This window comes from Populus alba, chromosome 4 (assembly GCF_005239225.2).
Source record: "Populus alba chromosome 4, ASM523922v2, whole genome shotgun sequence".
NCBI classification, from domain to species: Eukaryota; Viridiplantae; Streptophyta; class Magnoliopsida; order Malpighiales; family Salicaceae; genus Populus; species Populus alba.
In genome coordinates, this window is record NC_133287.1 from 16,120,190 (window position 1) to 16,145,942 (window position 25,753).

Consider the following 25,753-nt stretch of genomic DNA (forward strand, 5'->3'; position numbering starts at 1 on the left):
TATGTCAGCAGACACGAAAAAATGAATGCATGGGAAAACCACACACCAAAGACAATGAAACCATATAGCAAGCAAAACGCAATCATAGTTAATTCCTAAGAGAACAACAACAAGAAAACTAAAAGAAAATGAACTGGAAGGCTAACTAGAACGTCATTCACTAACTGAACTATAACCCATCATAGAAATACCCAGCCTGTGATAGTCAGTGTGCATTTGATGCACTATGATGGCATGTCCACTAACCCATACATAGAAGAGCCAGACCTTTAGAAAAGAAAGTCTATAGGCAGCAGATGACCCTTAAAGAAAAGAAAAGGCAAGCCGTGAATAATTGACACCAACAAATTCTCCTCCCCATGCTTGATACACAAAAGCCACATCTATAAAAGGATGGCATGCCTAGAAGACAACAATGCATGCAAAAAAAAATATCCATAAGCCAAAACGATGAGGAAGTGTATGATGATAACAACAAGAATAACAATTTTTTAAAAACATTTACTAATGATGATAACAACAACAATAATAGTAATATTAATTATTAATTTTACACTACAAATCAAATTTATTTTTGGTTTTCAAAATTTATAATATTTTCTAAAAATTTATTAATTATTATATGAATAATATTAATTATAATCAAAATTATATATTTTTTTATCATAAAATAACAGTATTTTTAATATTAACAATATCAATTTTAATAAAAATCATAATAAATATATCATAATAATAATATTCTTAATATTAATACTTTTAATTATAATAAAGATAATAATATTTAGAATACAAATAATAATATTTATCATATTAATAATAATATTAAACTTGTCTTTAAGGGGATGCTAGACCCAAGTTAATAATAATAATAATAATAATTAATTTTATCATTCAAATCAAATTTATGTTTTTTTTATTGTAATTAAATTTATTTCAAATTTAATAATATTAATGAAATTAATAATATCTATAATATTAATAATAATATTAAATTTGTATGGCCCAAGTTTTTTTTTTATATAGTTTTTAATCCATTCAAATAAAATTTATTGTTTTCCCTTGATAGTAATAATTATTTTTTCAAATTTAATAATAATAATAATAATAATAATAATAATAATAATAATAATAATAATAATAATAATAATAATATTTCCTCTTTACCGTGTGAAAAAAAATAAGAGAAAAGAAAACAAAATTACAGTATTGGGTCATACTACGAGCAGGACCCAATGTTATTTGATGGGTCTTGCTAAGGCAGAACCCAACCCTATTTGATTGTTGTTGCTGGGCGCAGGACCCTACGCTGATGGGTCTAGCAGGACCCAACGCCATTACTTTTCCGTATTCATAATATTTTCTACAAATTCATTAATTATTAAATGAATAATATTAATTATAATCAAGATTATAATATTTATAATAAAAATAATGGCATTTTTAATATTAATAATATTAATTATAATAAAAATCATAATATTTCTATCACAATAATAATATTCTTAATATTAATACTTTTAATTATAATAAAGATAATAATATTTAGAATACAAATAATAATATTTATCATATTAATAATAACACTAAACCCGCCAGACCAAAGTTTTTATAATAATATTTTTTTAAAAAAAATATTAACTAATAATAATAATAATAACAATATTATTATTATTAATAAAAATTATTATTATTATTATTATTTATTTTTCTTCTTTGCAGGGTTTGCAGATTCAGTCGTACGGGTCTCCAACCCTTAGGGGGTCTGAAGAACCCAGGTGCATGTTATTTATAATAAAAATAATGATTTTTAATATTAATTATAAAAAAATCATAATACTTAGAACACAAATTATATAAAATAATAACATTTAGAACACAACTCAAAATATTTTTTATATGAATACCCTCAATTATAATAAAAATAATATCATTTATAACACAAATAATTATATTAAGAAACTTAAGACCCAAGTTTGGGTCTTGATAGAGGACCCAAAATAATTGGATCCTGACGCAAGACCCAAGAGACTTGGCTCCCGACCCAGGACCCAAGCGAAATGGGTCTTGAAGTAGGACCCAAGAGCACTGGGTCCTGACGCTAGACTCAACAGAATTGGGTTTAGATGCAGGACCCACTACCAATGGGTTATTCGTCAAAGCCTCCATGAGAACTATAATAAAAATAATAATATTTATAGCACATATAATAATATTTTTTATATTAGTACTTTGAATTATAATAAAAATAATAATATTTAGAGCACAAATTAGAATATTTTTTATATGAATACCCTGAATCATAAGAAAAATAATACTATTTATAATACGAATAATTATATTAAGAAGCCCAGGAACCATGGGTATTGATAGAAGACCTAAAAAAATTGGTTTTGATGCAGGACCCAAAAGGATTGGGTTCGGATGTAGGACCCATAAGCAGTGGGTTATGATGTTGGACCCATCAGACCTAAGGCTAAGGCATCCTAAACAGGTGTTCAGACCCGCTCGCTGGGGTTTGTATCCATTGGCACAGGTCAGCCCTAGCGCCAGGTGTTTGAAGCTGGGGGCTACAGCCTCACCGAAACTGGGGCTAACCCAGAGGAGTGGGTCTGTAGCCTCACCATATCGCATAAAATAGTGCAATCCACAGTGAAAGCACTCACAGTCTACAGTAACTCCTGCTATAGTGCCGAACAGTGCAATCCACAACAAAAACACTCACAATCCACAATAATTCACACTACTGTAAAACATTGATCCCTTTTAGTTATAGTTAATATTGGGTTTTTGAGGTTTTGGGTTGAGATTGTGATTTGTTGTTTTAGGTGAAATTGGTTTAGAATTCCTAACCAACCAGTTAACCGGTTGGCTATTAGATTTATGTCCAATAGTTGAGTTGAGCTAGTTGATTATGTAGTAGGGTATAATAATTTTAGGTTTGCTCAGTTTAGGTTATGTTTGGAATCAATCATGTAGATCTGTTTTGCTTTTGTAATTACATTTTGGTTCATAAACTTATAAGTTTATGTGTTAGACCTTGATCATTTGTTGAATATGAATTCTGAATATGAGATATGTGTGTATCTGATTTAATAGCTTCTTATTTTTTATGTCATGAGTTGAGTCTTGAGATATAGCTCTATTTGTTTGATTATAATATGACCCTTTGGTATGCCAGTCAGAATACCTTAGTTAACAAGATAGTTTTAGCCTTTGTGCACATCGTATTTGAACCCTAATTAGTCAGGGGGTCACCAACCAATACGAGTTGATCATTCCATAGTTTGGAATCACATGCTCATTGCATTTTGATTTTCTCACGATCCTTACCTTATGATATTCTTTGTTATGACATGTTTGTGAAACTTTTTTGTAAAAGCCTAAAGTCAAATTTGTATATGTTTCTTTGTTTTATTACCTTGTATGTGTCTATTGAATGATATCTACTCATTGAATTGTAGAACTCATCATCTCGTTATTTATTATTTTCAAGCGTATAGGTTTGCTAGCAGGTCACTTTTATTGGACTTCATAACCTAATTTTTTATTGTAATTAATGTTATGTATTATATCCAGTTAAAGCTCCACAATTATGATATTTGTATTAACTCTTGTTTGTTGGACTTTATAACCTACTCTTTTATTGTAATTAATGTTATTCCATTATATCTAGTTAAAGCTCCACAATTACAATATTTGTATTATTCTGATGTTGATTTATATTATTGATTTTAATTATGATATCAGAAGATACATATAACTCTAATTTGTTTAAATGATAAAAGTTTATATGTAAGTTTAAGTTTGTATAGGTATAAAAACCTGAAGAAAATTTTTTACCATGTGCTAGTCATGGATTCAAGAATCGGTGGTGACATTATATATGCATCAAGCTTTGGAATTCTGCTAGTGGAATTGGTAACTTGTAAGGAAGTGGCCAGCTTGGTAGGACAAGTTCTGAAAATGACAGAACCAAGGATTGAAAATGACACATGTTACAGAAGAAAAGTCGTTTGCGTGATCCAAAAGACTGGATTTCCAAGGATCAAAAGGTGAAGTTGCTTTTGGAATACACGGACCAGGATTTTTGTTTTCCTTTCTATTTTTCTTTCCTTACATTGGCACGTTTACATAAATATTAGAGAAAGTGTCAAAATCACAATCAAGATTCAAGAAAAAACATCGGTGAATTGGCTCTAATCTTTCATTTCACAGTAACATCATGCATAAAAATTTAATGGCATACACACTGAGTACAAAAACAATAGTAATGTTACATTGAAGGGAAAAAAGAAAAGCAACTTCTGCCATTCTCTTCTATATATCAGAGCTTTGAAAATGTAATTTACAAGCAATTCATTGTCATTGTCAAGGTAGCAACATATTGTTCCAGGTTCCTCACTTGTTTTCTTAGATAGCGATAGAGAAAAGTGAGAATATGAAAGAAAAAAAAAAATAGAGAGAGAGAGAGAGAGAGAGAGATAGACTCTAGTAATGTAAACAGCAAGAACTTCCATTCCATGAAGAGAAGGAAAGCAAAACGGTTATATTTCTTGGTCAAGAAATTGAACTAACAAAGTTTCTCTTTAGCTGTGTACATAATTAGCCTTTTGGCACTATAAACAATGGTCATATATACTAACTAGTAGCCTGGGAACACTGGTGGAGGTGGCGATGCATATTGAAATCCGAGGTTTGGTGGAAGGACTATATCTTCATTTGGGGGTGGTGGAGGAAAAGCACGAGGAGGATAAGGAGATACAGTTGGTGGTGGTGAAGAGAAAATTGGAGGTGGAGGTGATTTGACTAGTCGTGGTGGTGTTGGTGACTTAACATGTGGTGGTGGAGAGTGTACTAGTGGAGGAGGTAAGTGTACTAGTGGTGGTGGGGGGGATTGAACTGGTGGTGGGGGTGAGTGTATGGGAGGAGAGGAGGACTGGACTGGTGGAGGGGGTGAGTGAACGGGTGGTGAAGGTGAGTGTACGGGTGGAGGGGGTGATTGGACCGGTGGTGGTGGAGAGTGTACAGGAGGAGGGGAGGACTGGACTGGTAGAGGGGGTGAGTGAACGGGTGGTGAAGGTGACTGTACGGGTGGAGGGGGTGAGTGGACCGGTGGTGGTGGAGAGTGTACAGGTGGAGGGGGTGAGTGGACCGGTGGTGGTGGTGACTGGACCGGTGGTGGAGGAGAGTGTACAGGTGGAGGGGGTGAGTGTACCGGTGGTGGTGGAGAGTGGACCGGTGGTGGAGGTGACTGGACCGGTGGTGGTGGAGAGTGAACCGGTGGTGGAGGTGACTGGACCGGTGGTGGAGGTGACTGGACCGGTGGTGGTGGAGAGTGTACCGGTGGTGGAGGTGACTGGACGGGTGGTGGTGGAGAGTGTATTGGTGGTAGTGGTGGTGACTGGACAGGTGGTGGGGGTGACTGGACTGGTGGTGGGGGAGAGTGGACCAGTGGTGGGGATGATGATGGAGAGTGAGGGTTTATAATTGGTATTTTTGGTTGTGGTGATGTTTTTGGCGCCTCGGGTTTTAGTGAGGAGGTTGGTGATGGTGATGATGATGGTGGTGTCTCACCATGTCCACCAGCTCCTGGATTATATTCATCATCAGGCGATGGTGCAGACTTTGGTGATGGTGATACAGGTATCTTTGATGTTGATGGACTAATAGAGAGTGATGGTGGTGTATCGTGGTGGCCAATGGGTGAGCTACCAAATGAATCAGGTGATGGTGCAGAATTTGGTGATAATGGTGTCTCGCCATGACCACCAGGTCCTGGATTATATGGATCAGATGATGGGGCAGATGAATTGATTGATGGAGATGACGGTAAGGGTATCTTTGGAGTTGATGGCCTAATAGGTTTAATCGGAGTTTGTGGCAACTCATGATCTGGTTTTGGGGATTCTGCTGTTTGAGGGGTGGGGACCCGTGCTGATGGTGGCGTTGGTGTAGAAGTAGATTTGGGAGGAGATGGAGTTGGTTCATGTTTTGAAGTAGGTGGTGTGGGTTGGGGCTTTGGATGAGGGTTTGAAGAACCTCCTCCTCCAGCACACTTGTCCTTGCTGCAATCCACAGGTCGGCTCACCACTGGATAACATGTCCTGGCTGACTTCTGCTTTGGCCTGTCAGACAGGCAATTGCTGGTATCATCCAACACAATGTCTTTCCTTGATGGAGGCACGCAAGCTTGAGCCTCCCCCTTGAAGTAGTTATACGAGAATGTGAAGTTTGTCAAGCTTGGCAACTTGCAAATGTTCTCAGGCACAAATCCTGTCAGCTTGTTGTCTGCAACATCCAAGAGTTCAACCTTCTTTAGGCCTGCAAAGCTGGGCGGCAAGATTCCTGTGAACCCATTCTGGCTCGCATCAAAGACAGTCACATTACCAAGCCGCCCAATTTCTGCTGGGAAGCAACCACCAAGGTCATTGCCCATAAAGATGACCTCGTTCAAGTTGGCCATCTTGCCGACGCTGTGTGGAATGCAGCCGGTGAATTTGTTGTTAGCAAATGTGACAACAGAAACTGTGGAGTTGCCTATTGTCTCCGGGATGGTGGATGTGAATCGGTTGTCATTCAAGAACAAAGCATCGAGTTCCTTGTTGAAGAGTTCTGGAGGCAAACTACCTTCGAAATCGTTGAATCTGACGTCAAGATACTTGAGGCTTGGCCAGGATAGAACAACAGAAGGGAAATCACCAACAAAGCGGTTGTTGCTGACATCAAACTCATACATGAGTGTGAGCTTGGAAAAGCTCTCGGGAATGATACCACAAAACCTGTTAGAGTTAATGTGGAATAATGCAACATCTGTCATAAGCCCTAATTCAGCTGGAAGGTGCCCAGCAATGTCAGCACCGTTAAGATCAACACCTGCCACAACGCTCAGACTGGGGTCGTCTAGAGCTGGTGCACAAAACACACCATTATAGGCACACACATTGGCGCCAACCCAATTGCCAGTAGTGTTAAATGGGTCGGAGTATATTGCCTTTTTCCAGGCCTGAAGACCAATATACGCTCTCCTCAGCCTCTGGTTTGCAAAGGTTATTTTCACATCGACCTCATACTCAAACTCATGAGGAAGCTCGCTATTTTCATTTAACGTCAAGAGCTGGCGACGAGCAATATAAGATGCTTCAGCATCAGTTAAGGCAAGAGAGAAGGTTGAGAAAGAAGAGAGGAGCAGGGAGAAAAAGAAAAAGCAGCCGAAGGCTCTGAGAGGGTTCGCCATTAATGACCACCTTGGAAGGCCCAAGGCTGCTTATAGGAGGGAATGAAGATGAGAAGGACGTTATATCAAGGGAAAAGGAAGGCAAGAATTACAGCCATGGAGAGGTTGAGGAAAGACATCTCCAGTTATAGGCGCCCGAAATTTCCCGTAGTTTTATTGACACCATAGAATTTGCTGTCCGCTAATATAAGCAGAGGTTTTGCTTGGATTGTGGGGAACATGTCTTAATGAAACTTAACCAAGAATAACTAAAAAACTAACAATTGACCACGTCAACCTCTAACTAAATTTTGGTTCCAAGATGACATCATAAAAACTGGAGAAGAACAATTTTTGGAGAATTACAGATAGCCATCTTCATCTACACTCTTTTTATAGTAACAAGGGATCTTTGTGCCCTACCTGCGGTAATTCAGACAGGTTTGTTGGTAGATGATGCGAGGAACTATAAAGAGTAAGTCACCTTTACCACAAGAATCTCTTCTGGTATTAATCTGATTATTTTCCTTCCTGTTTTTGATGGTGGAAAAAAAAAAGGAAAAAGAAAAAAAGAAACACAACAAGACTTATGTTTCCTCCACATACTGTCATGGAAAGCACTTTTATGGCTTCTTGCTTTTCATCTGAGCTGCATTGAGGTTGTCAGTATTGTGAAAGAAAGCAAGATTAATAACATAGTAGCACTAGGAAAGGTAGAGTAGAAACCTTATAATTTGCATCAAATGCGTTGCAAGAGCTGTTTTGGAGGTGCCCAGCTCCCTGTCTTCCAGATTTCCAAAGATTTGCAGCAGAATTGCCCCTTGCGAATATCAAGTGATCATTATGCACGGATAATATTATTATCCTACAACCCAGCAGTAATTTATTATTACAACTCGAAACATTTGATGTCGAATTCACTACTGCAAGAAGGCTTCAGGACTTAGTTTATCTCTATTAGATACTGAATGCCGAAGCTAGCCATGGTAATCTTCATTGGGAAAACACTAGCCTATCCAGCAAAACTGTAAAATCATTGAGTTCCAACTTCATCAAAAGGAAACATCCATCTGCACCCACCAATTCTAAAAAGCTTTCAAACAAAATGAGAAGGAAAACAAAAGATAACAACTTCTTAAACAATGAAATACATTTTTACAAAACTTGAAGACGTTGAATGTTGCCAGCAGATTTTCTGGGACGAAGAACTTCCAGTACCACGACCTAAACACATGATGGGAACAGTAACTTACAACGATCAGATAAAAAAATCCCAGTGTATCTATCCACCACATGGATCGCTAACATCTATAGAAATCTCGCATATCAACACCACCACATCCATTTCCACAAGCTTTACAAAGAAGCGACAGAGCTTGTGACACGAGGCTGCTTGTTCATCAATCTGTTCCATGGTCAGAGCAGGAGTGTACCAAGCAGGAAACCTCCCTTTAGTTCTAAGCATTCTAGTAAATGGAGAATCTGGCATTCTAGCTTTCTCTTCCTCTTCAAGATCCTCCGGTGATTTTGGCAAACCATCCGGTATTGGACACAGTCTCTCTCTTTCTTTCACCACATTTGGTCGTAGTGCCGCCAGGCTGAAAGCATTCTTTTTCCCTCTGACCTAACACCCCCAGATTGGATAATTAGCCTCTCTACATCCTCTCTCGGCGACTCTCTCTGCAGCACATCACAGCCAATTAAGCCTTTTCTTAATGGTTCATGCACGAGTACTTCATACAAATTGGATTCTCTAATTTGTAAGTTTAATTTAAAAATTGAGAAATAAACAAAATAAATCTTGGAATCAAAATGAAAATTGTTGTGAATTTGAAGTGAGCAATATATTTTATCGGTGTTTTAAATTTTAGTTATCTATATTATCTATCTTTTAATTTGATACTCTTTTTGTAATTTCAAGTCTAATTCCATATACTTAGGTTAAAAAAATTAAACAAAAACTAAATTAATTTGACTGTTCAACAGTGAAACCAACCAATTTCTGTCAAGTGTTGAAGTTAATGCGATGTGGTCAAGTGGCAAAGGGGATGCCTTTATTTTTTGTGTTTTTCCTTGACAGACAATTAATGTTTGACAAAGCCTCTAAATACAAGGCTAGTGACATCTTGGTTTCGGTGTTGGGTTGGATATCACAAGGTCCGATTTTTTAAATTTAATGGATTTAATAATTTATTTTATTATTTTTTTAGAATCAAATATAAATTAAAAAAATACAAAAACAAAGCCCAACTATACATTAAAAAAAATAGCCCAGCTGGTGCGCTGAGCTTTCTTTATTTATTTTTATTTCTTAAAGAGATGACTAATTCTAATTTTTTTTTTTAAAAAAAAAAACCACACAACTCCTCGTTTATTATACATGAAAGAAAGCACCAGCATCTTTCTCCACGTACACAAAATATACTCTCCCTCTCCCTCTCGATCCATGTAGAAAATAAATTAAAAACACGCAATTTTCTTTATTTTTCTCCCTGTTGCATAAATATCAAATTCCCTTCAGTTCCTCTCGATCCTCATTTTCTTTTTTGATCGCGAGAGAAATTGAGAAATTCTGAGGTTTAGGAGACCAAAGAAAATGAAGGCTATGGAGACGGTACATGATCTGATTGAAGAAGCTAAACTTCGAACGGTTTGGTGGTGTCTTTGTATCTTTTCCGTCACTTACTTCTTATCTCGTAAGTTCTCGATTCCTTTTGCTTTCTTTATCCATTTCTTGATTCTGTACAGTGCTAGTGAAGCTCGTTTTGAAGGTTCAATTTCTAAGGTTTTTTGATTAATTAATCGGTGAATTTGCGTTTTGTATTGTATCAATAGAGCTAGGGTTAACGTTTTATGGAACTTGCTATTACCACGGCGTCGGTGATTATTAATTGATCAGGAGTGTTTTTTTTTCTTTTCAAGATGAAAGATTTTAATTATTATTATTTAGTACTCAGTTTTGATCAAGGCAGGGTAGTTACGATTTTTATGTAATTTTTGAAACTTTCTCCCCACCTGATTATGCTTTGTTTGCCTATGAAAATTAAGGACTATTTAGAAAACCAAATTTTTATTCCTGCCGTTTTTTCTTTTTATTAAAAAATGATGAAATTACATCAGTTGAGGTTAATTATAAATGGAAGTTTAAGTAGCATGAAGTTGATCCATTGCTAGATTCCTCGTCAGTGATAGATTTATTGCTTCAAATAAATATTTTTATTTATGTGCATGTGCATGTTGCAGCTTTGGTGTGCTTTCGTTAGGAACCAAACAACGGTGATGATAATTATCCAATATAAATAATTAATCAATATAATGTTTTTTTTTCTCTATGGTTCTTGTGGTAATCATTGCAATTCATTACAGATACAAGTTCATCAATGTGGATGAATCTACCCATATCAATTCTCATTGTTTCTGCACTAAGAATTTTGTCTAATGAAGTGGAGTTCAGCTGGAAAGCGCGTCAGTCAGTTCATCGACAGTCTTATTTGTCACATTTGGAGAAGAAACAGTTGTCTATGAATGATTCACGACTTTCTTCTGTGCCACCGGCACCAAAGTGGAAGAGGAAAATTGATTCTCCAGTTGTTGAGGCTGCAATTGGTGGTTTCATCAATAAGATATTGAAGGATTTTGTGGTAGACCTATGGTATTCAGAAATTACTCCAGATAGGGAGGCACCTGAGCTGATACGGTCAGTAATCATGGATGCTCTTGGTGAGGTATCTGGAAGGGCTAAAGAGATAAATCTTATTGACTTGCTAACTAGGTAATTTTTGTCATCCTATAATATCCTTTATAAAACGGAATAGGTCACACAAGTTTTCAAGAAACTTTTCATAGCCAAACAGTCATTTATAAGCTTTACATGTGAAAACATCAGAATGAAAGTTTGTCCGGTGTTGCAGGGATTTAGTTGATTTAATAGGGGATCACTTGGACCTCTTTAGAAGAAATCAAGCAGCTATAGGAGCCGACGTGATGGCAACTCTTTCTACTGAAGAGAGAGATGAAAGGCTGAAACACCATCTAATGGCTTCTAAGGAGCTTCATCCTGCATTGATATCTCTCGAGAGTGAGTACAAGGTGTGAGTGGAGTGTTCCAATTTTTTTCTTCTGCTTTTGTATGCACCTTCTTCATTGTAATTTAATGATCTCCTTTTCTTTTGCTTCCCATTTTCCTCTTCCAAAAAGGTTCTTCAACGATTGATTGGTGGAGTTTTAGCTATAGTACTTAGACCTCGTGAAGCTCAATGTCCGCTGGTTCGGACTATCGCTCGAGAGATCGTAACTTGCTTGGTAATGCAACCTCTTATGAATCTTGCAAGCCCTGTGTAAGTATACAGATTACTTGGTCTTGGTTTTAGGCCTTTGTTTTTTTTTTTTTTTCCTTATAGTTGCAAATCTTCTAAAGAATTGAAATTATTTTAGGTGCAACATTAGAACTAGAGGAAAATTAGAATTAAAAGTAAATGGTGTTGCTTTGCTCAAGGCCACAGTCTAAGAATGTGTGCACCTGCCGCCTAGTATTTGTGATGCAAATAGCACCTGGAAAGTTTATAAAAGAAGGGGAAAATCTATTTCTATAAGCATGTCTATTTGGCTTGGTCCTAATTGGAGTAACCTAGACAGTTTTACCAGGTAAATAGAACATAATTTAGGGGGTCTAACTGTCAGGGGCAGTTCTGTAATTTTCTGGGGTAATTTGGTGATTTGTAAAGTTTACCAGTCAACTTATTCACCATTAAGGAAGTGACTTGCTAACTAGCACTGGCTATGGTGCGTCCCCCTAGGAACCTCCTTATTAGCCTATATATATTGGTTGTAATCCGCACTTTGGGAGAATTATTTGAAGTGAATGAATTGAGATTTTTCAGCCTTCAAGTTTAGAGATAAACATCAAGAGATAAATGAGCCGACTTGATACTGAATAGGAGGATTACTATGACTTTAGCACTTGGTAGTTTACCAAAGATGAAAATGAGGTGTGATGCCTAAGAATTCCTAGGAGTTATTTATAGGAGCCTAGTGTGATGCTAGGTTTGTTTTCTTTTTCTTAAACCTACTTGATCCTTAGCTCCTTCATGTTACTCCTCTAAAACACAACCTGTCCCCTATTTTCCATTTTCCAACCTATCAAATCTGTCACAACTTGTAAGCCATAGTACTAGCCTACTAGGGTGCTGTAATTGAAGATCCTGCATCAATTTGGAGGTCATAGGAAAGAAGTAATATGAATTATAATAATGAAAAATTGGATTTTTTTTTAAACTCTCTCCTAACAAGCTATATTATCAACCATTGTTGCTGGTTGGACTGTCTGATTGAAGAAGTGGTCATCAGCTGCTATCCTCCACCAAATGATTCATCTTTCATTAGTTGATTAGTTTTCAAAGTATATTATGTTATGACCATCCTGATTGGTGTGTTATCTTCAAACATGTTATAATTGCTTGTGTTTTTCTTTTTTTGTATGTAATATAGTGCGGGTTAGATAAATTTTTGGAACTCTTTAATGTTAATGTATACCTCTGTATACTGAATCATATAGTTATGCTTTATGTGACCAGGTATATCAATGAGGTACTTGAATTGATTTTACTTTCCATTAAAGATGATAATCCAAAAGATACTGTTGGTGATCAACCTGCAGAGAGTGTGCATAATGCTGACTCTACCTTGAGAAAAGATCCTTCCGTAAATAGTCAAAGGACTGGAATTGTTGACAACAAAAGAGACGATCAAGGAACAGATAAAACTTCGTCTAAAATTGATGATCGCGGAGAAATGTACTTTGATCATGACTCACAACAAGACCATATGCAACCACATCCTGCAGAGTGGGCACGAATGCTAGAGGTGGCGACCCAGAGAAGAACGGAAGTTCTTACACCTGAAAATCTGGAAAATATGTGGACGAAAGGAAGAAACTATAAAATGAAAGAGAAAAAAAAAGTTAAAGCAGGGGTTCAGCAATCAATGGCAAAGAGTTTAGTTACAGGCATTGCAACTGAATCTAATTTAGGAAAAGACATGCTGATGAATGCCAATCTAATCTTTAAAGAATTGGACGAGAAAGCTATAGGGCGCCTAACACCTAGATTGAGTCTAGATACTTTAACAAGTCATGAGAACAAAGATGGGAGACAGTCTACTCATGATGGTTGCCAGGAATTGTCTTTTGAAGGCACACATGTTGGTGGTGAATTGGAGAATGCCAGCAATCTCTCTTTGAATGAAAAAAGAGGTGGACTTAAGAGATCCAATAGCACCTCTGCTCTAGAAACCCTGTCTGATAAAAATAATGCATTTACGGGAGATGGAGGGGGGTCCATTATCTCAGAATTTTATAGCCCAGATTTTCATAGGAGTGCAGATCATGCTGCTAAGGTCTCAAACATGGTAATTAGTAGCGAGGGACCTCACAGTCCCAAGCTGAAGTGCCGGGTGCGTGTTCTTTTCTGAGTTACTGTGATTCATACATATTTTGGAACAATTAAATTATCTCTGGATTCTTTGTGCAATAAGGGATTTACATTATAGCCTCTTCTTGGGCCTTGCTCTTTACCAGTCATCATACTTGAATCTAATTCATTTATTTAACTCCTTGTATATCCATGTCATTACAGGTCATGGGAGCATACTTTGAGAAACTTGGGTCAAAATCTTTTGCAGTTTACTCAATAGCAGTGACAGATGCAGAAAACAGAACTTGGTTTGTGAAAAGAAGGTTTGCTTCTCATCTAAAGATGACTTAAGGCTGGTAGTTTTACTAAAAGTTTTGTTTTTTCTTGATCCACTCCATTTACTATTCTTCATATTTACTGCATTGATGTTATTTCTGTGAAAGTTCTGGAAGTTTCTAGATAACTTGAAGCTATTTTGCTTTTGCATCAATTTCCATCCTCTTCTGCAGATACAGGAATTTTGAGAGATTGCATAAACATCTGAAAGAGATCCCAAATTACACATTGCACTTACCTCCCAAAAGGATATTCTCATCAAGCACTGAAGATGCTTTTGTTCATCAACGCTGTATTCAGCTTGATAAATATATTCAAGTATTGTATATTCTGTACTCTGAATTTCTTATTTAGAATGCTTATTTCATTTTTCTGCTTCTTTAATCATGTTGCATTTCCCAGGATCTCTTGTCTATAGCCAATGTTGCGGAGCAGCATGAAGTGTGGGATTTCTTAAGTGTTTCCTCAAAGGTACGGATTCTGTGGAAACTGAAATTTGTTTCTGTAGAATTTCGCTGAACTTATTGTACCCCTTTTTTTCTTCTTTATACTTCCATTTGTTAAATTAAATGACTCTGAATTTCTATTTTTCTGTTTCCCCCCCTTGAAGAATTATTCTTTTGCAAAATCTTCCTCAGTCATGAGAACCCTGGCAGGTATGTGGGTGTGCTCTTCTTTGTTGCTTCATCCTAACTTCTTATTGAAACTACAATTTCGCCGCTAAGCACCATCTTGTTTATATGGTTTCTCTCTCTCTCTCATTGTCTCTCTCACACAAATGCACACCTGTCATAGAGAATTTCTTGGGACCTTGGTTTTCCTATTTTTGAGAGAGGCCTTGCTTCCTTAGGCTTATATACATCAAGTCTGAATTGTTTGAAGACTATGCATATCTTGGTGCATATCAAATTTCTTGTCTTAAATTGAATCTTTTGTTTGTTTTGTATTTATTGTCCATCAACTTGAGGATATGCTACAGAACATGTGCTTTGACCCCTATTTTGCAAACAAGTAGTTTAGTTCTGAAGAGAGCCATTTATTGAAGACCTCTATAACCCTTTCAATCTGTGAATAGAAAAATCATCTCAGTTACTGTTAGTTTAATGCTGTGGATCTTGAGTGAAAGCTATGAGTATTGTTTCTTGCCTATCCCCTCTTCTAAAAACATGTCCTCATTTAATTATGTAATTCAACTTGACAGTCAATGTGGATGATGCTGTGGATGATATTGTGCGGCAATTCAAAGATGTTTCAGATGGCTTTATGCGTAAGGTTGTTGGTTCAACTTCCCCACTTGACGAAACCAATTCCTCAATCTTCAACAGGAACTTGCCCTGGCATTTGGATGATGTGAATAAACATGTCTCAAGGCAGGATACTTTAGAAATTGCAAACAGCTATTCTGAAACTGAAGAATGTCATAATCAAGGAAGCCATGACCAGAAGGGAGTTGGATCTACTGCAGAAGCCAGTGGTGTTCATTCAGTTAATGAATTGAATGCAAAGGGTTTTCCTTCTCTGGTGTTAAAACATGATGACGAGCCTAGGGCCTTAGGTTTAGAGAAAAAACCTGTATTAGAGGAGAAAAGTGAACGGATTAACCATGGCGTGTTTTCTGTAGCAAACTCTGCAGTAGCTTCCAGTCATATGGATGATCCAGTTGGAATGCCACCTGAGGTATTTTGAGTTTGGTTATCTCTGATTTATCTCTTATTTTTTTCATGGCTCATGACCTTTTGCTGCAAAGATAATTTGGGCATGGGGCATCTCAAATTACCTGATTAAGCTGATAGAGCATAATAATAGTTTCTTCTTGTGGATTTGCTGTTTCACTTTACTATTTTCCTACAAGTTAAAATAAGCATTGCCTTTTCAAGACTGGGTGATTCATTTAGCGGACTTCTTTTAGTTTGGTATCAACAGTTAGTTCGGTCAAGTTCCTTCTCAATAAACCACACACAAGAATCTTATAAACATATAGAGTACCACCTTCTACTCCCCAGGTTTGAAATATTTCTTGCATTTTTGGTCGAAGATTTCTGTCTCCCAAATGTTATATCATTGGTTAGCTGAGTTTATAATTTTGCTAATGAACTTTTTTTGTTTTGGACACTTTCAATTGAAGAAACTTGTGTTCTAGGGTTAAAACTGTTCAGGTAGATTAGCTAAAGATACATCAAACCTGTCAAACCTAAACAGATTGAATGGTCAGCTTCATGTTAAAAATTGTTGAGGTTGTTGATTATTGATTTAAAGCTGAATGAGCATTTTATGAGATCTATTAGTAGTAATGAAGGTCTTCGAGGAGTTGAGGATAACAAAGATTAAATAGTATCAAGATAGAAAAGGGCAGATGTAGGATTAAACTTGTTAAATACAGTCGGACAAGGGCACTGAGACATCACAACCTAAAGGAGAATGTTGCTAGAGGTGGAAACTTTTTGGGTTAGGGACATGGGAATCGAGTAAAATAACTGCAATACTGAATCTGTATTTTATGAATGATGATGTCAGACATTGCAGTCATGTCACAGTGTTCAGATGAGACATTCCTTTTCTTAAAATGTTTAGTTTGCCTCTTGATTTCTGAAGCTTGTTTTAATTCACAGCCTAGGGAAGTTTGACTTTGGTATTTTTGCAGTGGACTCCTTCTAATGTAAGTGTGCCTCTGCTAAATCTAGTCGATAAGGTGTTTCAGCTTAAAAGAAGAGGCTGGCTGAGGTGAGCTAATTTTTCTCATTAGTTCATTTATTTCTAGGAAGTGGTGTGTATGCTATTTATGGCAACCCTTGTCCTTTCTCCCTACCATATATTTGTGCATGATGCACCAAATTGTGCAAAACAAGAATCAGATGAAATATATAATAACTATGTCATAATTAAGGCTTTAGCTATAGAAGATCTTCCATGCATGGACTGGAATTTGGGAAAGAATCTCAAAATGTATTCCATTTGAAAAATTTGACAGATTCCTCAGCTGAGTTTGTGTGATTGTCTTCATTGAACTTATGTCTCCAATGAAGTTTGGTTATCCTTGATTTATTTGAGCTAGGAAATTTAAGTGGATATTTGGTGAATTCCAGAAGGTTACATTTAATGAAATTTCAATGCTCGGTAGTTTTTCTGTGAAAAAGTTGTTTTACCTGAATATAATATAATCCTTCTCCCTTTCATGGTATGAATAATCTTCCACACCCTGTTTTTCTGGTTATTGTGCTACTTTTGGTCAGTCTTTCACATGTGATCATCTTTATTAGCACAGAAGACAGGTCTTTTGGATATCAAAGCAAATACTGCAGTTAATAATGGAAGATGCTATCGATGACTGGCTTTTGAGGCAAATTTACTGGCTTCGGAGTGAGGAGACTATTGCTTTTGGGATTCGATGGGTGCAAGATGTAAGAACTGGACCAATTTTTTGTTTCTTCATTAAGCTTACTGCACGGATCTTTTCCCAACTGTGTACTTCATTAAGTTTACTGCACGGATCTTTTCCCAACTGTGTAAGTGATTGATATAAAAAAACTTTACTTGGCATGATGCCCATTAATTCCTGCCATCTTCAAGTTTTCAAGTAATGAGAGAGGTGTTTATGATTGGCTATTAAAGTTTTCAAGGTTACTCTAGGCTAGCTTGGTGCTTGTTTGGGCAACCAGCTTTACAACATAAGCCTGATGAGGGCTATCTTAGGAGTGCCAACGTGTTTTTCTGCCATGCTTGTTGCATCTCTGTGACCTAATTGTAAACTAAATTGTAACAAAGATTGTGGGTGCCTAAACTGTTGCCCAACACATGCGAGATACTTGGTAAAAAGAGTCTTCATTGGTATGTGCTCCAAGTTGCCGAGGTAGGATTACACTTCTGTTTGATAGTGAACATGTTAAAGCCATCCAAAGTAAAGCATGGATGTGGCTATCCGAATGAGGTTGTGTTTCTGTTAAGTTTAATTCCACAGTAATGCTTTGTCACTGGTCTGACTACATATTAGTTAATGCCTTATCCGGGTTTGTGTGGTTAGCCCTCATCAAGGCATCTTCTGATGTTGAGATGAATTGATTGAGACAGTTTTTTTTCTTAAATAAGTTGTGAACTGGACTATAGTTTGACTTCTGTTGCTCTCTTGTTGATCTTGATCAGACTGACTGACTGTTAAATTATGTTATTTTCTTATGATGAATTACTTTCAGATTCTCTGGCCAAATGGCATGTTCTTTACGAGAGCAAGGGTTGCACAAAGCAAAGATGACGATGACCAACTAAATCTCATACCTTTTCAGATTAGCCAACTGAGTGGCAGTAAGGTCTCTAATAAGGGTTCATTCGAGGAACAACTCGAGGCTGCTTGTAGAGTGAGTGATATCAAGAAAATGCTCTTTGGTGAGTCTAGTTTTCTTAAACCATTGATACTTATATAAGTTGAGGTCCTTTTACCGGTCTTGAGTTTGGACTCATTGTCACCATGGATTTGTTGATCATCAGCTCTTTGAGAAATTTCCATTAGTTTGAATGGTTTTATTTATTTATTTGTTCATTTTGTTCTAATAACATTAACTTGTTTTTTTTTTCTAATTTGATAGTCGTGTGATACTTGGATTCCACACAAGTCCATTTCTGATAGCATGTATGGTACAACATGAAGGGGGAATGAAAATAGTGGTTAAGAAAATTAGGAAAGTGCTAGATTAGGTTTTAACTCACCTGGTTCCCTCTCATGTTATTTTATTTTCATTTCCCTCCTTTTTTGTTATTTCATTTTCATTCTTTTAAAAAAAAAAAAAAAATTATTGTTCAACATTTAGTTTTTTTATTTGAATTTCATCCTTTAACATTTAGTTAATTTTGAATTGATATTCATAATCTGTTTCGGTTTGTTTTTTACAATGTTATTGTAGGTTCAAACAAAGAACTGTCTTGTTGTGATCGTATAACTAAGTAAAAAATAGTTAAGATAAAAACAAAGTTATCAAACCTAGTGGAGTCCATGACTGGGTCACGGGGTTGGCAAGTTAAGCAAGAAAGCCTGGACCAATTTAACATGTCGCCTTTTTAATATATATTTTTTTAAAAGGTGTTATCTTTTTTTAAAAAAAAAAAAAAAAAAAAAACCAAACCACGTTTTTTACATGTCATCTGGGTTGTCTTTGGACCTGTTGAGTTAGCTGGATCATGTTGGGATAGCTTTTACACGGTTTAATTTTTAAACCGGGTTAGGCAAAGAGTCGGGAAGGGAGGTTCCGAGGTTGATTCACTAGGCCGGGTTTAATAATAATGCCAAATAGTTTCCTGTGTTGAAAAAGTTTTTGGATTTTTTTGTCCCGCCCATAGCTTAGCATGAACATGCAAACTAGTTTAATATAAACAGCTTGGAAAACAGAAATTTGTCCTCTCATTCCTCACTCTATTTCTCGAGAGAGTAAAAGTTGTATGCATGTTTTGCTACTTGTTTCTATTCTGAACAAAAGCAAGTCACAGAAAGCTGTGTTTGTCTGATTTTGTTGGAACTTTCATTGTTTGGACCAATTTTGGATGAACAGACTCTTTGCTTCAGAAATCTAGAGTTGAGTTCTCGACTACATTTATCAAGAACATAGTTAAAAAATTTTCCCTTTTGTCAGATGGAGCTCCTGCAACTTTAGTCAGCTTGATTGGAAATAAACAGTACAAGCGCTGTGCAAGAGACATTTTCTATTTCACTCAGGTATAGTCCTCTGTACTTTTTATGTCATGCGTTTAGGCACTGTAAAATCATTTCGATATTTTTTCCCCCATAAATTTTGTTTGCTGTCATGCTATTTTGAACTGACTGATATAATTCCTTTTATTTTTTTCTTTTTGAGTTGCAGTCTACTATCTGTGTGAAGCAGCTTGCATATGGAATACTTGAACTATTAATTATATCAGTTTTCCCTGAGCTCCGGGATCTTTTGCTGGGTCTCAACGAGAAGATGCGTGCTCCGCCTGCATAGCACATTCTTGGTTTCATCACTACGAAGCCGGTTGATTATTCGTACCAGCTATGATGAAATTAAAAATATCACAGCCACTTTCACGGATCACCGGATTACATGATTCCACTCGGTATGCCCATCATATTCATTTTGTTCACAAGAACAATCAGGTGAGGTATTACGAATGCCAAAAAGGACTAGTGATATGTTGAATTCTTTTTGACCATGGCCATTAGCTGTACCCCTCGAATAATCAAATTGCACAGAAGTTGAAAATTAGAGTTTGTGTAGAGGATGATGATGCTTTTTTGTGTATAGTTTCCTGCTAATTCAAGCAGTACCCCTTGTCACGGGGATTTTGTGCTGTCGCAGACCTTGCAATTGATTTTTTGTGATAGATGATTTTACCCCAAATTGGTTCCTCCCCGTGTCACGTGATTGCGAGTCAATAAAATTTCTCTTTTCTTCTCCTTCACACGCAGTTGCCCACATTCGCTGTATGTTGCCCGCTAAGGAAAATCCAGTGAGAAGAATATAAAAGAAAATGAGTGAATAACCAGTAACATTGAAAACAAAAAATGACGGAATCTATATACTTTCGAATGGATATGCACAATGCATGCAAGACTACTTTAGAAAGGTAGATTGTCTGACATGTAAAAAGATTAAAAGAGGTGTTCGGAAGTGTGATTGGTATTGTTTGTTTTTTAAAGTGTTGTTTGCTTGGAAAAATATTAAAATAATTTTATTTTATTTTTTGAAAATTATTTTTGTTATCGGTATATAAAAAATAATTTAAAAATATCAAATAAAAAAATAAAAATAAATTTTAATTTTAATTTTTTAAAAAATATAAAAGCAAACAAATATTAACAAAAAGTGATGTAGACCGCAACAAACTGCAAGAACTGTGGAGCGTACATGTTTGTTTGGGAATATAAACTGCATTTCCAAAAACATTTAATTTTTTTTTATTTAAAATAATTTTTTTTTATGTTTTAATGATCATGAAGAAGTCATTTCAAAAAGAAAAGGAGAAAAAAAAAAAAAAAAACAGTAAATTGTGGATGGAACACGAATGACTTGGAAAAAAAAATGGCTGCAAAGATTGAGAACAGAAAAATTATTTGTGACTGAACCAGACTGTTGCCATTACCATGTTCAATGTAGTTAAGGCTTGTTCCGTGGAGCACTGAGCATGCATTGAAGCAGTAAGAAAGCGATATAGTGATAGGACATTACCTCTACAGGGAATGACATTGAGAGTCGTCGTTCCTTGGCAGGCGGTTCTGAAAAGAAGATCAAGTTGAGTTAAAAATTTTGCTGATCTTAGACTATTTTGGTGGTTGGCTGGGCTTATTTGAGTTATAAACATGATGTTTGTGGTTATAAGATGGAATAATCAATGGAACAATGTTTGTGACTAAGGAGATGCAATTTTGGTTTTCGTGTGGGTGATAGGATTTGCTTCTTGTTTTTCTTCTGATTCTTGCTTGTCATTTTGGATGGTTCAAGCAAGTTAGGGCAAATATGTTTAAGTTATGGTTGTAAGGTTTAGGTTTTTATGTTATTTTTAGGTTTCTGCTCTTTTCCAGGTCGGGGATGAATTTATGGGTGTTTTTCTTTGAATGTTCATGAGTTTTTTTATATATATATATTTTAATGTTTTACCTTTACTTGTGGGTTTCAATTGGGATTTAGATTCATATATAATTGTTCTATACCATCATTTTAATTTTTTAAAGTTTGTTCTGGATCAATTGATCTTTAGTAGGTTTAAATATTTAGAAAAAGCTTTTTCATATCAGGTTTGATTTGTTAAAAATCAAAATTTGTTGTGATTGTTTGTTCTAAATTACGTATTAGTTTTTCATATTGATTTTTTTATGCCTTTAATTTGATTTTGATGTAATCTCGTTGTAATGATACTTTAATTTCTTGGTTTGTGAGAGTGTTTATATTTTTTTATCTTTTGATCTTTATTTTTTTGTTTTTGATTATTGGTCTAGTCTTTTGGTTTGGGTTTTGGGCCATAAAGCTTAGCCCGCGTGGCTGAGCTAAGCCCATTCCATGCTTAAGGTATTGTTTGGTTGGGCAAGACATTATAAAACAAAAATTCATTTTTTTTTATTTTTAGGACGTGTTTGGCATACAAGCTTTAATGAATTATTAACAATTTTTTTGATGATTTTTTTTCTTGTTTTGCCAAATAGGCCTCAAATGATTTTCAATTTTTTTGAAAATATTTAGGGATCATTTTAAAATTATTTATGGGTCCCTCATATGTTTTTCAACTATTTTATTTAATATTTAGGGTATAAAATTACACCGTAAAGTATATCTATATGTATTAAAGATAAAAATAAAAATAAATACATCACTAAAATTTAATCCTTAGAATTATTAAGTTTTAATCTAATAAAGTAGAGAACTCCTTACCGAGAATATTCTACTTCAAATTCTTAAGATAAATACTTCCTTATCAAGGAAAACTTTTCTTGAACTTTAGATAAACCAACAAATAGAAACATGATTTAAAAAAAATCAATCAATAATACAGTTTACTATAGATAAGGTGTACAAGAATGATGTGTTTTTCTTATACACAACTAGTTTTTTTATCTAAATTCTTGCATACTAGTAAGTTTCTAATTATGATACTACTAGATAACAAGTACATAATTCTTTAAATTATAATTTTATAATTAATCATAACATATTCAAACCCTTCTTGATCAAAGAGAAAAACTTGTCATTTGACACGTGCACACCATAACGATTGTCACGGTGGATCTTATTTTTACGCGAGGGAGCAATGCACGGGAATCCCTAATTTTTCCTGCTAATCCAACACTAACACCCAAAATACAGTTTAGATTGTCAAACCATACCTGCTAAACTTGTTCTCCTAAAGATCTCGAACAAGAAAAACTCAAGTTTCTATTGAATATAAAACTAGCCAAATCTGTGTTGCTCACTTGTGAGAATGATACTAAATAGACGAACATATGAAAAACAGTAGTATGTTTCTCTTACATTGAATCACTGACAAACCATCATTACATAAGATGGCTGTAACCTATTAGCTTGGAATAGACGCTTAAAAGAGCCCGTTAAACTGGCCGGCGACAGAGTCCCGAAGGTTGGAATATAGACCATACAGAGAGTACTGCCGGAGATTAGACACCTCATACCACGAATTAAGCGCTTGAAGATTCTTGTCAGTGCCTGAGAACGTTAATTGTATGCTCAGATTACAGTCATTAGCACCTCCGTTACTCTTACACTTTGACATTGGTAATGCACAGTCTTCACCATGGAGGCAAACAAAGTCCTTGGAGCATGATTGGCATCCAAATTTCTTCCAATACAAGTTTTGAAGAGTACCCTTCTGGAATTCAAGGACCTGAGGCACAATACTTTTCTGATGTCAATAATACTATTGCAGCGCAGAAAATGACAGGGAGGAAAAGCCACAAGTATGCTCAATGAGTTTACCAAAGTAAAGCTGGTGATGATCGTATTATTGTCAGAAATCATCACTGGAAATGATCTTGCTGCATGCTTCCTCCCTGCAAATGCTACCATATAGCTACCGAGCGGTCCGGGGGTGCCCTGAAAAGTTTGTGCGTACTATTCATTTCTTGCAGTTCACATATGAAATAACATTGAAGTTTCTTTCTTGCAGTTTCCATGAAAGAATCGGAGGACTATCATGAATTTCAAGAACTATTACTAATTCGTAGCAGCAGAAACAAAGACCCCTTATTACATACCGGGCCGGAAGGACTGCTGTTGATGGTAAGCAGAGAAATCTCATCAACCTGAGGCCTAAACACAGCGAGCTGTGCTTTTTGACTCAGGGCTAGACGACTATCACAGGGAGAAAGTTGAACCTGGTTGGAAAAGAAAGAATCCTTATCTGAAAATGCTAGACCGAAGGTGAAACCATCGAACTTTTGTACCATAGCATCTGAACAAGGGTCGAAAACTTCATTGGTATCAGCTGCGTTTATAGCGATCATCATCACCATCACCATCACCATCACTTTAACTATCATCTGTGTTGCTATCTTGTGCCTCAACATGGTCTTTATCATCTGTACGATTAAACAGAAAAGTGCGCTCGGAAATTAACAAGGAAAAGACAACAAAATACAGATCTGCTAAATTCAACATTGATGATAACCAAAAATTCAATACGGTAATAACAAGGCAGAAAAGAAGAAGAAGAAGAAAGAACAGCATGACATGCGAAGTCACTAGAGATATAATTAAATCGGAAACACGAACCAAGCAATGTTACAATCAAATACTACTTTCACCGAATATTGTTTCCGAAATCAACCCCCCCCCCAAAAAAAAAAAAAAATCGTATACATTGAATTCTGTAACTAAATTCAATCATTAAAAACTATCATGCACGGTGTGATTTTGTAATATGCAAAAGATTATAGATAAAGAGATTCCAGATAAAAACGGAGACCTACCATGGTCCAAATGAATGATCCTAGAAACAAAGACAATGGTGTTCTTGGTTCAATAGGATTCCCTTGATCAAAATTTTGTCTTCGTGGTTCGAGGATAAACGGTCACCAATGGAACATGGAAAAGAAGACAGGACACGGATGGGATTATATGTTGCGAAGTTTAACGTGGGAAGATATTTGATGGGTTTCTTTCAATGCTACATAGGAGACTTCAAAAATCGCGCCAGGCGGTTATACAGGCGAACCAGGTGGATCTTGCCCATTAACCGCTATTAGAAGCAAGTTCAAGCTTTTACCTGTCTCTATTTTTTCTACAAGTGGGTTCCATAAACGACTGGCCGGTTAATCAGTCATCCATTTTCCTTTTCAGTTGTTTTTGGATGGTCAGTAGCATAGTTTTAAAACCTGATCTGACCCGGCAATTCAATCCAGGATCTAGCTGATCCAGTGTTAGAACCGGGTCAGGTTTATAAAAAATAAAGGTAGTTAAAAACTTAGTTGACCCGGCAAAATCTGGTCAAAAACTTGATTGCAATCTATTAACTATATATTTTTTATTTTTTTTACCAAAATAACATCATTTTGATTTATAAAAAAATTAAAGTTGACCCAAGTCTTAAACTAAAACAATCACTAAGCCTAGTTTAAAAACACTGGTCAGAGGGTTTCCAGGTCATTTGACTCTACTAGTCTTTAGGATCGAACGGATTGCTTTGTTATAAATACCGTGAAATATTCATGATGATAGTGTATATGTATAAAAGACCAAATATCATAGACAAAATATAAAATTTATTTTCATTTAATAGAATTGTCTATTAAGGATCAAATTTGAGAATCTCAAGTTTCGTTCGAGAATTCATAAATTACTTTTTCTTCTATTGATTTTAGAGTAAAATATATTTTTAATAAGTATTATAATTAAAAAGATATCATTTTTTTGATTCAAGAGTTTGATTTGATTATATATAACCTTGTCTGTTTAATTTAGACTGATGGAATATATTAGGTCAATTTCTTAATAAATTTCATTTCAAATCTCACTCTACCTTAACTCTTTGATTTCTTAATTAATTTGTTGATCAAGCTAGTTTTTGCTTATGTGGATAAAAAGCATTTTTAAGTTTGTATTTTGTTGAAATCTAGATGAAAACTTTAAAATTAAATTATATACAATTGTTAGATTAAAATATACATAAAACTAAAAGGTGTGTGGAAATCATTGTTTTTCTACACTTAAATGCATTATGAATTACAACAGTAATTCACAGTGCATTCGTCTTCTTTTTTTTTCTTTTTTTTTTTGCACATTTTCTTTTTTTTTTTTGTTTCCCAACTTTCTTTTTTTTTTCA

At 35.6% G+C, this 25,753-nt stretch overlaps 3 protein-coding genes across 6 annotated transcripts; 1 reads left to right on the forward strand and 2 right to left on the reverse strand.

Moving 5' to 3' along the window:
- Positions 1-4,645: 4,645 nt before the first annotated feature.
- LOC118050719 (uncharacterized) lies at positions 4,646-7,237 on the reverse strand. The gene has a single exon (XM_035061150.1). It carries the CDS (start codon positions 7,235-7,237, stop codon positions 4,646-4,648), a length of 2,592 nt encoding a protein of 863 aa, XP_034917041.1.
- A 2,364-nt stretch (positions 7,238-9,601) lies between these two features.
- LOC118050720 (uncharacterized) lies at positions 9,602-20,385 on the forward strand. 4 transcript variants are annotated; one of them, XM_035061151.2, is made up of 15 exons: positions 9,604-9,912; positions 10,583-10,988; positions 11,128-11,305; positions 11,414-11,553; positions 12,790-13,666; positions 13,849-13,949; positions 14,136-14,280; positions 14,365-14,433; positions 14,573-14,618; positions 15,164-15,639; positions 16,604-16,683; positions 17,225-17,360; positions 18,150-18,339; positions 19,578-19,660; positions 19,806-20,385. In XM_035061151.2, exons 1-15 carry the CDS (start codon positions 9,813-9,815, stop codon positions 19,926-19,928), a joined length of 3,150 nt encoding a protein of 1,049 aa, XP_034917042.1. In that variant the 5' UTR covers positions 9,604-9,812; the 3' UTR covers positions 19,929-20,385. The 4 variants fall into 4 exon arrangements, 3 of the variants coding, with proteins under 3 accessions (XP_073264738.1, XP_034917042.1, XP_073264737.1); XM_073408636.1 differs by having other exon boundaries at positions 10,661-10,988; XR_004687915.2 differs by lacking the exons at positions 19,578-19,660; positions 19,806-20,385 and having other exon boundaries at positions 9,602-9,912; positions 17,220-17,360; positions 18,150-18,291.
- Positions 20,386-22,725: 2,340 nt separating this feature from the next.
- LOC118050835 (uncharacterized) lies at positions 22,726-24,706 on the reverse strand. The gene is made up of 4 exons (XM_073408451.1): positions 24,401-24,706; positions 23,687-24,010; positions 23,409-23,525; positions 22,726-23,316 (listed from the first exon to the last, which is right to left on the reverse strand). The coding sequence occupies exons 1-4, from the start codon at positions 24,401-24,403 to the stop codon at positions 23,011-23,013; spliced, it is 750 nt and encodes a 249-aa protein (XP_073264552.1). The 5' UTR covers positions 24,404-24,706; the 3' UTR covers positions 22,726-23,010.
- Between the last annotated feature and the right edge of the window lie 1,047 nt (positions 24,707-25,753).